Source organism: Choloepus didactylus, chromosome 2, assembly GCF_015220235.1.
Source record: "Choloepus didactylus isolate mChoDid1 chromosome 2, mChoDid1.pri, whole genome shotgun sequence".
NCBI classification, from domain to species: domain Eukaryota; kingdom Metazoa; phylum Chordata; class Mammalia; order Pilosa; family Megalonychidae; genus Choloepus; species Choloepus didactylus.
In genome coordinates, this window is record NC_051308.1 from 175240254 (window position 1) to 175254572 (window position 14319).

The 14319-nt window shown below is 33.9% G+C and overlaps 1 protein-coding gene across 8 annotated transcripts in view; it reads right to left on the reverse strand.

Annotated features, from left to right (window-relative positions):
• The window catches only part of LRRC7 (leucine rich repeat containing 7), a 618288-nt gene that overhangs the window by 285713 nt on the left and 318256 nt on the right, over nucleotides 1-14319 (reverse strand). For all 8 annotated transcript variants that reach the window (XR_005215335.1, XM_037826923.1, XM_037826929.1 and 5 more), the window contains exon 5: nucleotides 11979-12057. Coding sequence is in view for 7 of the 8 variants with exons in the window: in XM_037826923.1 (XP_037682851.1) it covers nucleotides 11979-12057 (79 nt within the window). In the remaining variant the exon portion in view is untranslated. The remainder of the gene's footprint in view (nucleotides 1-11978; nucleotides 12058-14319) is intronic.

A 14319-nucleotide genomic window follows, 5' to 3' on the forward strand; every position in this document is an offset into this window, starting at 1 on the left:
GACCTTCCCGATAGGAGGGCTGAAGCTCAAGAAAATTTCTTTTCACTGGCTTGTTACAAAACCAAGAATCAGACATCCCAGGGAGTAAATCCTAGAAGTAACATTTTAAAATATTATAATATACAGTATGCAACAAGAGTACAAGACAAAGAGACAAGAAATGATGGCCCATCCAAAGGACTAGGATAAACATACAGAAAAAAAAAAAAAAGATACTAAAAGATACTAAAAATGCTCAAGGAGATGAAGGAAAATACCTAGAAAGAACTAAAGGATATAAGGAAAGCAACGAATGAAAACATGAGTCTAAGTATAGAGACAGAAATTTTAAAAAGGAACCAAACAGAACTACTGGAGTTGAAGATCACAATAACTGAAATGAAAAATGCCCAGGAGGGTTTCAAGAGGAGATTGGAGCTAGGAGAAAAAATAACCAGTGAACTTGAAGACAAGACATTTGAACTGAGTCAGGCTGAAGAGCAGAAAGAAAAAAAGAAACATTAAAAGCAAAAATAACATAATACAGCTATGGTACACCATCAAATGCACCAATATACATATTACGGGACTACCAGAAAGAGACGAAAGAGAGAAAAGGGCAGAAGGATTAGTCAAAGAAACAATGACAGAGAAATTCCCAAACTTAGCAAAAGATGTGAACATGCACATCAGGGAAGCTCTGAGAACATCAAACAGGATAAACATGAAGAAAAATACATCCTACCATATATTGATTACACAATCAAATGCAAAGGACAAGGAGAGAGTTCTGAAAACTGCAAGAGAAAAGCAACTTGTTACATAAAAGGGAGTACCAATTAGATTCAATGCCAATATCAGAAACCATGGAGGCAAGAAAGTAGTAGGTTGGGGAATATATAAAGTGCTGAAAGAAGACAACTGCCAGCCAAAAATATTATATCTGATGAGACTGTCTTTCAAAAATGAGGAAGAGATTAAGATATTCTCAGATAAGCAAAAGCTCTGATAAACAAAATGTGGTACATACATATGATGGAATGTTATTCAGTAGTAAGAAGGAATGAAATCCTGAACATGGGACAAATGGATCAGCTTTGAGGACATTATGCTGAGTGACATAAGTCAGACACTAAAGGACAAATATTGTATGATTTCGCTGTTTTGAAACAATTAGAATAAGCAAATTCAAGGAGTCAGAATCTAGAATACAGGTTACCAGGGTGTGGGGTGGTGATAGGGAATGGGAAGTTAAGGTTTAAAATGTACAGGGTTCCTATTTGGAATGATGGAAGTGTTTTGTTAATGCATCGTGGCAATAGTAGCACAAAACTGTGAATGCAAATAATAGTAAGCATATATACAAATATGATTAAAAGCGGAAATGTTAGATTGTATATGGTAACAGAATTAAAATTTTTAAAAAATCAATGGAACTACACTACAATAGCAATGAGACCTAAATTAAACCATGAACTTTAGTTAATACTGCAATTACAAAAATGTGCTATCAGCAATTGTAAAAATTGTTCCACACCAATGTAAGGTGTTGGTAGCAGGATGTTATATGGGAATTCTGTATTTTATTCATGATTGTTCTACAAACCCTTATAAAAATTTCTTTAAAAAGCTTCTCTGGCAAACCTTATCCTGTAGGAGAATACAGCTTATTATATGGAATACTTCTCTGAGAGTTTAAGAATTGACTGGGTTTTGCAGACTCCAATTGCAAAACTGGACTGCCAAAAATAAGTTATATAAAAAGCCAGAATACAAAGTAAGATAATTTTCTGCCTGGTTATAAACAAAGATGTGCTGACATTTTATATTAAAATTTTCTTTTAAAAATTGTAGACTTAAGGTTATATTCATATCATATATCTTATTTAACATCATCTATATTTTATTTCAATTTACTTTAACAAGAATTTATTGAATGGTTATTTTTTGCTTAGAGTCAAAATTAATATCTTCTTCCTTCCTTTCCCCATAGGTCTTTATTCATAGTTAATAGAATACTTATACTAATTCTGATTTGCACAAGTGTTGGCATTTTTCTACTCTTGACGTAAATTTTAAATTCTTTGAGGACAAGAAAAATGACTTCTTTCTTTTTAATCACCTAAAAATATGTAGAATTGTGCTTTGAAAAAAAAGGCAATAAAAATAGACTAGATATTATTGAAAAATACATAACCATTTAAGTCTGCTAAAGAATATCTTCAACCTTTTACATTATTAATTTTGTGGAACAATTTTGTAGTTTTTACTAGGGACAGTCGTCCCACTTGTCAGTATTGCCATTTCCAGAATAATGTATGAGGAGCTGTGAAGATGACATTCCCTACCAAACCGGATTAACTTGATGAAGGTGAAAATCATGGCTTATCTTTATCCTCCTTCATACTATTATTAAATAAAGCCCAATATTTTACACTAGGTAAGGGAGTGCTCAATAATGAGATGATTTTACTATCCTAAATAACTGGTGGTATCCCACATTTGACTGGTTTACCAAAAAAAAAAAATCAAAGAAAATGTTTTATATATTGTGAAATCATTTTCTCTCTATTAAATATACTCTTTAGTTTTATTAATTTCTTAAATTAAAAGAAATATATTCAAAATACATCCAAGGAAGGATAATAGAATGAGAAACCCATACAGTGTGATGTTTAAGCACATGGAAATTGATGTCAGAAGACCTGGATTGGAACCAAAGTCCTTCCAGTTATTTCTCTGTGACTGTTGCAAATTACCTAACCTGTCTGTAAAACTCAGTTTCCTTATTTGTAAAATGGAGACACTAAAACCCCTACTTCTCAGAGTTGCTCCAATGAGTAAATGATTACTATGTCACATAGTAAGAACTCAGTAAATGGGATTAGTTATAATACTTTTCTGTGGTATTGTTTTTATTCTGATCTTTCAATATTAACTAAAATACTATTTATTTTTATTATTGTTAATTTCAATGTTAGAATAGGCAAATTAGGATTGGCTGCAGGCACCCCTACTTCAATATTTTTCATTTCTAATTGCATTTACTTTAGAAGTTAAATGAAAGCATGAAACAAGCTTCTGACCTAAAATGGAACAATTAAACCACATGAAATTATAGATTTAATAAGTTGTGAGTAAGAAACCAATGTAAAAGTTTCTACTCTAACTGGAAAGGCATTTTATAGCAAACATTTTAATTTATAGATCAACTTTATAAAATTAATATAGTAATATTAAAGAATATTTAGAAAATAAAGAGGAAAGAAAAATACTGCTCATAATTCCATCTCCTTAAAACAACTATGGTTATCATTTCATGTATTTCTTTCTATACTAATTCTCTATTAATTTTTTTAACACCACTACATACTGGCATCATAATTTCTCACTTTATGTTATAATTCTCTTTCAATTTTACTATGTTACTAGAGTGACTACATAATCTATCATTCAAACTAGGGCACTTTTGAAAGTTAAAGGGGAACTATTTAATTATGACACATCAAGAGGTGTAAACATATGCTCACCCTATATATAAACTTCATATCCATCCAGTAGATATACCACAATATATTAGCAATTTTATTACTGTTAAGCAGTAGGAATGTTTCAAGATTTTTTCAAAATGTATCTTTCAGTTTAAACAAAATAAAAATACTTCTTCAAAATTGGTGAAATATAGTGAAAGAAATCCAGGAATTCAACTACCAGCTTTGTGAATTCCTATCTGTACAAAGGTAATAATAATATTTGTCTATGTCATAATGTGCCTGTAAATATTAAAATGAAATAATGTATTTAAATGCCTGGGAAATGGTAGATTCTCCATAAATGTTAGTCCTTGCTTTTCACAGTGAGTATAGTCTTACTTCAGAGATTGTGGGTTCAGTTCCAGACTACCACAATAAAGCAAATATTACAAGAATTTGTGGGTTTCCCGGTGCAAATAAAAGTTATGTTTACACTATACTATAGCCTATACTGTGCATTATCATTATGTCAAAAAAAAAAAAAACAATGTACATACCATAATTAAAATGTGATATAGAGACATGAAGTGAGCACATGCTGTTGGAAAACACACCAATAGACATTCCCAATGCAGGATTGTCACAAACCTACAATTTGTAAAAAACACAGTATCTTGAAGCACAATACGGCATACCTCATTTTATTGTTCTTCACTTTATTGCACTTTGCACTTTGCATTGATAAATGTTCTGACTGCCCCACCAACTGGCTGCTCCCCTGTCTCTCCCCTCTCCTCAGGCCTCCCTATTCCCTGAGACACAACAATATTGAAAGTAGGCCAATTAATTCTACAGTGGTCTCTAATTGTTCAAAAGAAAGGAAGAGTTGCACATTTCTCACTTTAAATCAAAAGCCAGAAATGATTAAGCTTACTGAGCATGTTGAAAGCTGAGATAGGCTGAAAACTAGGCCTCTTAACACCAAGCAGCTAGCCAAGTTAAAAAGACAAAGGAAAAGTTCTTGAAGGAGATTAAAAGTGCTGCTCCAGTGAACTCATGAATGATAAGAAAGCAAAACAGCCTGGTTGCTGATATGGAGAAAGTTTTAGTGGTCTGAATAGAAGATCAAACCAGCCACAATATTTCCTTAAACCAAAGCCTAATTCAGAGCAAGGCCCTAACTCTTTTTAATTCCATGAAGGCTGCGAGATGTGAGGAAGCTGCAGAAGAAAAGTTTGCAGCTAGCAAATGTTGGTTCATGAGGTATAAGGAAAGAAGCCTTCTCCATAACACAAGTTACACAGAAGATCTAGCTAAGATAATTATAACTTTGGGTACACTACACTAAACAACATAGTTTCACTGTAGATTAAACAGGCTTCTACAGGAATAACATGTCACCTAGGACTTTCACAGCTACAGAGAAGTCAATGCCTGGCTTCAAAAAGTTTCAAAGGACAGGCTGACTCTCTTGTCAGGGGATAATGCAGCTGGTGACTTTGCTCACCATTCCAAAAATTCTTGGGCCCTTAAAAATTGTGCCAAATCTCCTGTGCCCATGCTCTATAAAAGGAACAACAAAGCTTGGAAGATAGTACATCTTTTATAACATGGCTTACTGAATATTTTAAGACCTACTTAAAATGGGTCCTGAGACCTACTGTTTAGAAAAAGACTCCTCTCAAATATTACTGCACATTGACAATGCACCTGGTAACTCAAGAGCTCTGATGGAGATGTGCAATGAAATTAACATTCTTATACCTGCTCACATAACAGCCATTCTGAAGCCCATTGATCAAGGAGCAATTTTGACTCATTATTTTAATAAACACATTTTATAAGGTTATAGCTGCCATAGATAGTGATTCCTCTGATGGATCTGGGCAAAGTCAATTGAAAACCTTCTGGAAAGAATTCAGCATTCTAGAAACCATTAAGAACATTCATGATTCATGGGAGAAGATCAAAATATAAACATTAACAGGAGTTTGGAAGAAGTTGATTCCAGCCCTCATGGATGACTTTTGAGGGGTTTAAGACTTAGTGGAGGAAGTAACTGCAGAAGTGGTGGCAATAGCAAGAAAAATAAAACTAGAAGTGGAGCCTGAAGGTGTGACTGAATTGCTGCAATCTCATGCTAAAACTTGAGTAGATATGGAGTTGTTCCTTATGGATGAGCAAAAAAAGTGATTTCTTAAGAAGGGACCTACTCCTGGTGAAGATGTGGTAAACTGCGCTGATACGGCAACAAAGGATTTAGAATACTACATAAATTTAGTTGATAAGACAGTGGCAGGTTTTGAGATGACTGACTCCAATTCTGAAAGAAGTTCTACTGTGGATAAAATGCTATCAGACAGCATGGCATGCAACAGAGAAATCTTTCATGAAAGGGAGGATCAATCAACGCAGAAAACTCCATTATTGTCTTATGTTAAGAAATTGCCACAGCCACCCCAACCTTCAACAGAAGCTGTCAACGTCAAGGCAAGACTCTTCATTAGAAGGCTCAGATGATGGCTAGCAGCTTTTATCAATAAAGTGTTTTAAATTAGACATGTACATTGGTTTTTTAGACATAATACTATTACACACTTAATAGACTACTGTATAGTATAGTGTAAACATAGCTTTTACAAGTGCTGGAAAACCAAAAAATTCATTTGACTCACTGTATTGTGGTGGTTTGAAATGGAACCCAAATCTCCATTTTATGGCAGTAGTAATTATTTTCAAGTTTATTTAGATGATTTTCACCAATGACTTCATTAAAGCATTCATTCTGTACTATAAAGTTCACATCTAAAACTAAAACTAAGACATTCAAAATAACTATTTTATTACAGAGTTTTCATGACTAAATATTTTGTAGATTTCTTACATAAGAGGAAATGGACAGAAAAGCAATACAGAAAAATCAATGAAACCAAAATCTGTTTTTTTTTTAAATCACTAGAATTGCTATCCCTCCAGCCAGCCAGATCAAGAAAAAAAGAGAGAAGACACAAAATACTAATGTTAGTAATGAAAGCAAAGGTATCACTAAAGAACTTAAAGACATAATAAGGAATAATAAGGGAATATTATGAAAAATGATATGCCAATAAATTTGAAAACTTATATGAAATGGACACATTCTTTAAAAACATAAACTATAAAAAGACTCCTCCAGAAGAAATAGGTAATTTGAATAGGCCACAGCTGTTAAGAAAATTAAATTTGTAGTTAAAAACTTTCCCACAAAGAAAACTCTGGGCCCAGATGTTCTCACTGGTAAATTCTTCCAAATATTTAAGGAAGAAATAATTCCAATTCTACGAAAACTCTTGAAAACATAACAGAAAAGGGAAATTTCTCAACTTATTTTTTTGAGGCCAGATTTATACTGATACCAATACCAGACAAAAGACATTACAAGAAAAGACAACTTCAGACTGTAGGTGGGAAATTCAAAGCCATCAATATATAAGAAGGGTAATTCATGGAAAGCAGGGCTTTTCCCTGGAATGCAAAGTTCGATCAACCTTTGATAATCAATTCACCCATATAATCAGACTAAAAAAAAAAACAAAAAAACACCCATATGATCATATCAATAGATGTTAAAAAAAGAAAAACTTCAAATTTCTATATCCATTCATAATAAAAACTCTCAGCGAACCAGATATGATATGTGTAGTGGACAGATTCTAAGGTAGTCTCCATGATCCTCACCTCCTGGTGTTTGTGACCATATAATACTTTCCCCTTGAATAATGATTGGACTTGTGACTTGCTTCTAACCGGTGGAATGTGGCAAATATGATACGATGTCACTCATTCTAACTCTCCTACTGGCCTAGAAGAAGCAATTTGCTATGTTGTGAACTGCCTATGGAGAGCATCATGTGGTAAGTCACTGCAGGCAGCCTCTAGGTCCTGAAAGCAGCCTCCCACTGACAGCTAGCAAAAAGCCAACACACTTAACCCAACAGCTGCAAGGAAATGAATTCTGCCAACAACACTAGTGAGCTTGAAAGTGTGTTCATCTGTAGGTGAGACTCCAGATGAGAACACAGGCCAATCAACACCCTGATTAAAGCCTGGTGAAATCCTGAAACAGGCAACCCAGCTAAATCATGCTTAGATTCCTGACACATAAACTACAAGAAAATAATTATGTGTGGTTTAAGCTGCTAAGTTTGTGATGATTTATTACACAGCATTAGGAAACTAACACAAATTTTGGTACCTGAAGGTAGAGTTCTGCTGCAACAAATACCTTAAAGTGTGGAAGGGCTTTGGAACCAGAGAGTGGTCAGAAATTGGATGGATGTTAAAAAGAATGATATGGAAAACCAAAGTTTCCTTGGAAAGATTATTAGTAGGAATCTAGATTTGAAGGATGCTGCTGGTGAGGGCTTAAAAGGAAATGAGGAACATGATATTGGAAACTTCCTCATATTGTGGTAGAATGAAACATATACACCAACAAATCTTAATCCACATTCCTGTGTGTGTGAACCCTTTGTAAACAGGACCCTTTAAAGATGTATTATCAGTTAAAGTGTGGGGCTATTTGTGAATAGGACTTTCTGAGATCCTGTTTAGGTATAGCCATTCAGGTTGGTCTTAATCTGTTTTGCTAGAGGCCTTACAAAGAGAAGAAATTAGGATGTAGTCATTCAGAGAAAGCCAAAGGAAGAGACCATTACATTGCCAAGTGAAGGAGGACTGCCATCACCACCTCTGGCAGAAAGCATGGCCCTTCCAAAGCCTTGATTTTGAACTTCTAGCCTCCAAACTGTAAGCCAATAAATTCTTGTTGTTTAAGCCAACCTATTGTAGTATTTGTCATAGCAGCCCTGGAAAACTAAGGCATGTACAATAAAACAACAGATAGCAATCATAATTAATGGTGAAATTCTGAATGCTTTCTCCCTAAGACTGGGATCAAGCAATGCTGTGTTTTTACCATTTTTACTCAACATTGTACCAGTGGTCCTAGCCTGGACAATAAGGCAAGAAAGAGAAGTAAAAGACATACAAATAGAAAAGGATGAAGTAAAACTGTCTTAATCACAGACAACATGACAATGTGTACAGAAATCCCCCCAGAATCTACAAAAAAAAAGCTATAGACCTGATAAGTGAGTTTAACAAACTTCAGGATATAAGAACAATGGACAAAAATAAACTGTATTTCTATATACCAGCAGCAAACAATTGGAATAGCAAAGCAAATACTGCACAACAAAACAATGAAATACTTAGAAATAAAATACTTAAAAATAAAATAAACAAAATATGTGCAAGATTTATATGCTAAGATCTACAAAACATTGATAAAAGAAATTTTAAAAGACCTAAATAAGTATAGAGATACACTATGCTCATACAAAGGAACACTCAGTGTTTTTGAGATGCCAATTCTCCCAAAATCGATTCAATGCAATTCCTAAGAAAATTTCAGTAGGTTTTCTCTCTCTCTCTCTCTCTCTCTCTTTTTTTTTTTTTGTAGAAATTAGTAAGCTGATTATAAAATTTGGATGGAAAAGTAAAGGATCAAATTGATTTTTAACAATCTGTTGTTAAATGGAGAAATGATAATCTTAAAAAAAACAGTGCTGGAAAATCTATGGAGAAATGATAATCTTAAAAAAAAAAATGGTGCTGGAATGGATGGACTTCTTTATGTAAAAAATGAACCATGATCCCTACATCTTTGCCATGCACCATAATAAATATCAACTTTAAATGAATCATAGACCTAAATATAAAACCTTATCAGAAAAGTTCTAGAGGATAGCACAGGGGAAAATTTTTATGAGCATGAGTTTAACAAGGATATCTTAAATAATACACAAGAAGCATGAGCCACATAAAAAAAGATAAATTGGACTTCATCAAAATTAAAAACTTCTGTTCTTTAAAAGGCACTACTTAAAAAATGAAAAGACAAGCCACAGATTATGAGCAAATACTTTCAAATGTCTGATAAATGATTTGTATCCAGAATTTTAAAAGAATTTTTATAATTCAATAATAAAAAGGTGAGTCAATAAAATGGGCAAAGATTTGAACCTATAACAAGGAAGGGAAACAGATTATAAATAAGTACATGAAGAGATGCTAAGTAGATATTAAAAGTTCTAATTAAAACTACAGTGAGATGCCACAATGAGATACCACATCTACTAGACTGGTTAAAATAAGAATACTAAAAAACCCAAAACTGATATTCCCAAATTCTGAGAACGATGAAGGACAACTGAATCTCTCATAAATTGTTAGTGAGAATGCAAAATGGAACAGCTGTTTTGGAAAAGTTTGAAAGTTTCTTATAAGACTAAAAATATACTTACTAAACTACCTAGAAAACAATTCATAGGAAAAGAAAACATACGTTCACACAAACACCTGTTACTTAAATGTTTATATCACTTTATTCATAATAGCCAAAAATAGGAAACAACCTAAATGTCCATCAACTGGTAAATGGATAAACAAATTGTGGTATATCTATACAGTGGAATACTACCTATCAATAAAAGCGAATGAAGTACTGATTCATGAAGCAACAAGGATGAATCTTAAAATCATTGTGTTAAGTAAAAGAAGTCAGATGCAAAAGTATGATCCATTTTTATGACATTTTGGAAAAGGCAAAACTATGGGCACAGAAATTACATCAGTATAAAAGGGGCTGAAGGAACTTTTGGGGGTGATGGAAATATTACATATCTTGATTGGTGGTGATTACATGACTGTATAACATTTGCCCAAACTCATTGAACTATACACCTAAAAAAGAATGAATTTTACTGTATGTAAATCACATCTTTAAAACCACTTGTTAAAAAAAATTGTTAAAAATAGTATACCATTTTTGATTTTTCTGTCATGTAATTTTTTTGCCTTCCCACACCATTTAATGCTTTTAGCATTTAGCAATTTTTGATGAAATTAGTCATATTTATTCATCTGTGTAAAAGTTCAAAGTATGACAGGAATTCAGAGGCAAATCCAATGCAACTTCAGACTTTAAACATCTTAACAATATATTTCAACATTTGGCTTCCACTACCAAAGGCTACAATTCCTAAATAAGATGAGCTATTAGAATTAAATAATTAGAAATAAGAACAATTCATCATCTCTATCCTGTATTATATGTCTTGAATCAAGATATGATTGTTAGAAGTTAGCAACAACTATTTCTTTGTTAGGAAACTGACACTGTGGCCAACAAGTTTGGGAAAAGCTTCTAAGGGTTTTGTCCTTTTTAACCCCCTTCCATATACTATACTTAATACAGAAAAGCTTTACCTTTCAGCCACATTTTACTGTTCAATGTTCCACTCTTTCTACAAAGGCCTCATATTATTTATAAACTTTACCACAAGGAGCTCTATCTAAACTTGTATCTCATTCGCTTACATTCTATTCCATTCTTGGTCTCATCTATAGCCTCTTCCATTATCCATAGAAAAATCACCATCACTGACACATCTCCTCACCTCTACTGGAGAAAAATTTCCCTTTAACTGCCCTTTGACAAATTTCCTTTTGTTTCTGAAAACACTCCGTTTCCTAAATGCCTTTCCAAGGAGCTTCAGTTCCTCACAATCTGCCCAGGTTGACATAGACAAAGAACCGAGAGCTTTTCTCAAATTCTAGTGTTTGTTATGGATAATTAAAATACCAGCCTTACTCTATAACTCATTATCTGCTTTCCAATAGCACAAACATGTTTCAACTGCTTCCAAATATTACGACACATTGTCAATAGCCTTTCTAGATTTCACTTTCACTCCCATTGTTAGGACTTGAACATGAAAGTTCATGACTCATCCAGTCATTCACTTCATGGTTTTCTGACCCATTCCATTCTACAAGCATCTGCCACTACACCATATCAGCAATTCACTAACATGACCACATGCTGGGTCACGTTTTCCCATAGCATGTTTCTACTAACAGATCATGAACCACAAATATCCTTTCTCTGATTACAGCTCTTTTACTGTCCATGTCTTCCATTCTGTTGCCCTCCTAGGGTTGTCTCATTGTTTCTTCTGTAATCTCTAAAGCACTCTAATTCTGGTTATACTTAATTTCCTTTCCAGCTTGAACTACAAGATTAGCTATTTTAATGTACCTACTAATGCCCTGAATTCTTATATTCCTTGAATTTCTGTCAGATCCTTGGTGTTAACTTCCCACCATGATCATAACTAATAACTGCTTTCTTAGTTTCTTCCTGCTCTCTTCCATGGAATGCTGCCTGAGAGCCACAGAAAAATGAGGACATAGTTTGCTTCGAGGTAATGCCATCTTGTGCCAATTCAGCCTTCATTGCTACTCAGCAATGCTTTAATCATCTTTTGTTCAACTATTTTGATTTGATTATTTCTTTGCCATCATTATATTACACTGAATATTACATTTAAAATTCATTTACTATATGAATGTCCTCTATATTTGTACATTATTATCCAATGGAAGCATAAATAAAAATAAATTTTAATCACTAATACTCACTTAGAAATGGGATTGACACTGGCTTCAATAATTGTTAAACACTTACAGCACTTTATGTTTTCTGGAAATTCTTGTACACCTAAAATGCAAAAATAAAAAAAGTACATGAAAATGTTTCAGCAAACATTCTCTAAATTATAGTTTAAAACATTAAGAATAATTAAAATTACAAGTCAATACACAGTGTAAGCAATATTAAGATAATTTTTAAGTTGGAATAAAAACCCAATAATAAAATATAATACATATATGTATTTCCAATACAATTTGGATGCTAAATAATATTTTATGATAGCAATAGATGAAAAATGAATATAAAATTGAGGATAATATAAACATTCAGCATAAGATAGATCTTGCTTTTTTTTAATCTAAAGAAATAAACATACTGTAAATTATTTAGTCAATAACATTACAGCACCAATACTGTGTGTGTGGGTGGGTGGGGGGAGGCATATGGTCTGGAGATACAAAGAAAACAGAAGATAAAATCTTTAATCCCAGTAAAAGTGCAATCAATTTGGGAAGACTGAATGCATACATATGAAAAGTATCTAAGGGCACATCACAAAACTGATAGAGAATCCCAAAGTAATATGGAGTTCTAAGAAATATTACAAAATTTTTCCTTTTTGGCCCACAGAATGAAGCTCTATAACATCTGCTTTAAAATGTGAAGAGGTGAGCAGCCCTTCCCGGGATCCTCCCTGGAGTCTTGGAGGTAGCTGCCTGGCTGACTGCCCTTGGAAAATTGCTCATCTGCTGTTACAGCTGTGCTATTAGCTACATGACAGAAAAACACAGGTTTTTCAATGAAACTAAAAATCAGCAATCTTCAAACTTGATTCAGAAATATGCAGGGTCAGAGAAACAAAGATGTGGCTGGTGTTTTAACAATTGATACAAATCAATTGAATATAATAAGCCCTGCAAAAGTTAGAAGAAGAAGACAGCTACATGAAACAATTTTTATATGACTGCAGCACTACCTCTTCTCAAATTTTGAAGCTATTTATAAAGGATATAAAAATGTCCAAAAGTACTTGCCCAGCCCAGTACTTCATATATCTGACTGGTGTTTTGAAGCTGTATGTATCCCAGAAAGTCATGTTTTTAAATCTAATCCATTCCTGTGGGTATAAACCCATTTTAAGTAGGACCTTTTGATGAGGTTACTTCACTTGAGGTGTGGCCAGGGTGGGTCATAATCCTCTTACTGAAGTCCTTTATAAACTGGATGAATACCGGGAGAGAGAAAGAGAGTGAGAGCAAGTGAGAGACAGAGAGTGTGTGTGCAATGGAAACAAGAAGCAGAAAGCAATGGAACCCAGAAGAGAAGGTAGAGACCAGCAGATGCCACCATGTGCCTTGCTACATGGCTTAGGAGTCAAGCATAGCCGGAGGCCAGTCTTTGATATGAAAGCATTGCCTTGATGATGACTTGGTTTGGACATTTTTTAAGATTCAAAACTGTAAGTTAATAAATTATCATTGTTAAAAGCCAATCGATTTCCTGGTATCTGTTTTGAGCAGCCTAGAAAACTAGAACAGATTTTGGTAACAGAAGAGTAAGGTGCTGCTAATGCAAATATCAAAAATGTGGTAACGGCTTTGTAAGAATTGTGAGGTGCCTGACAGAAAAGGCCTAGACTGCTGTGAAGAATCTGTTGGTAGAAATAAGGATGCTGAAGGTACTTCTGATGAGGTCTTAGATGGAAATGATGAATGTGTCATTACAAACTGGAAGAAAGATTACCCTTGTTTTAAAATGGCAGGGAACTTGGAAAAATAGAGTTTTGATGTAAGATGGAAGGCAGAATTTGAAAATGATGAACTTGAATATTTAGCTGAGGAGATTTCAAAGCTACATGTGGAAAGTGCAGCCTGGTCTCTCCTTGCAGCTTATAGTAAAAAATGAGAGGCAAGGGATAAGCTGAGATTTACACTCTTAGGCACAAAGAAACCAGAATTTAATGCTTTGGAAAATTCTGAGTTTCAGAAAGTGAGTCCCCAAAGAATAGCGTTCCATGTAAGGGTTTAACTGAACATGGACCCAGTCTGACTGGAAGGATAAAATCTTTACTCCCAGGAAGACTGCAATCAATTTGGGAAGACTGAATGCATAAACATGAAAAGTATCTAAGGGCACATCACAAAAATGATAGAGAATCCCAAAATCATATGGCGTTCCAAGAAGTGGAAATGCAGTTATTCAGAAAGGATTTGTGGAAAGTTCTTTTGTCTATTGATTTGGACCCTGTACTATATGCAAAACCGGCACGTTTTCTGCAAGATCTGTATTAATGGAACCGCTGCCATCCTGGACTAAAAGGGGCAGAAA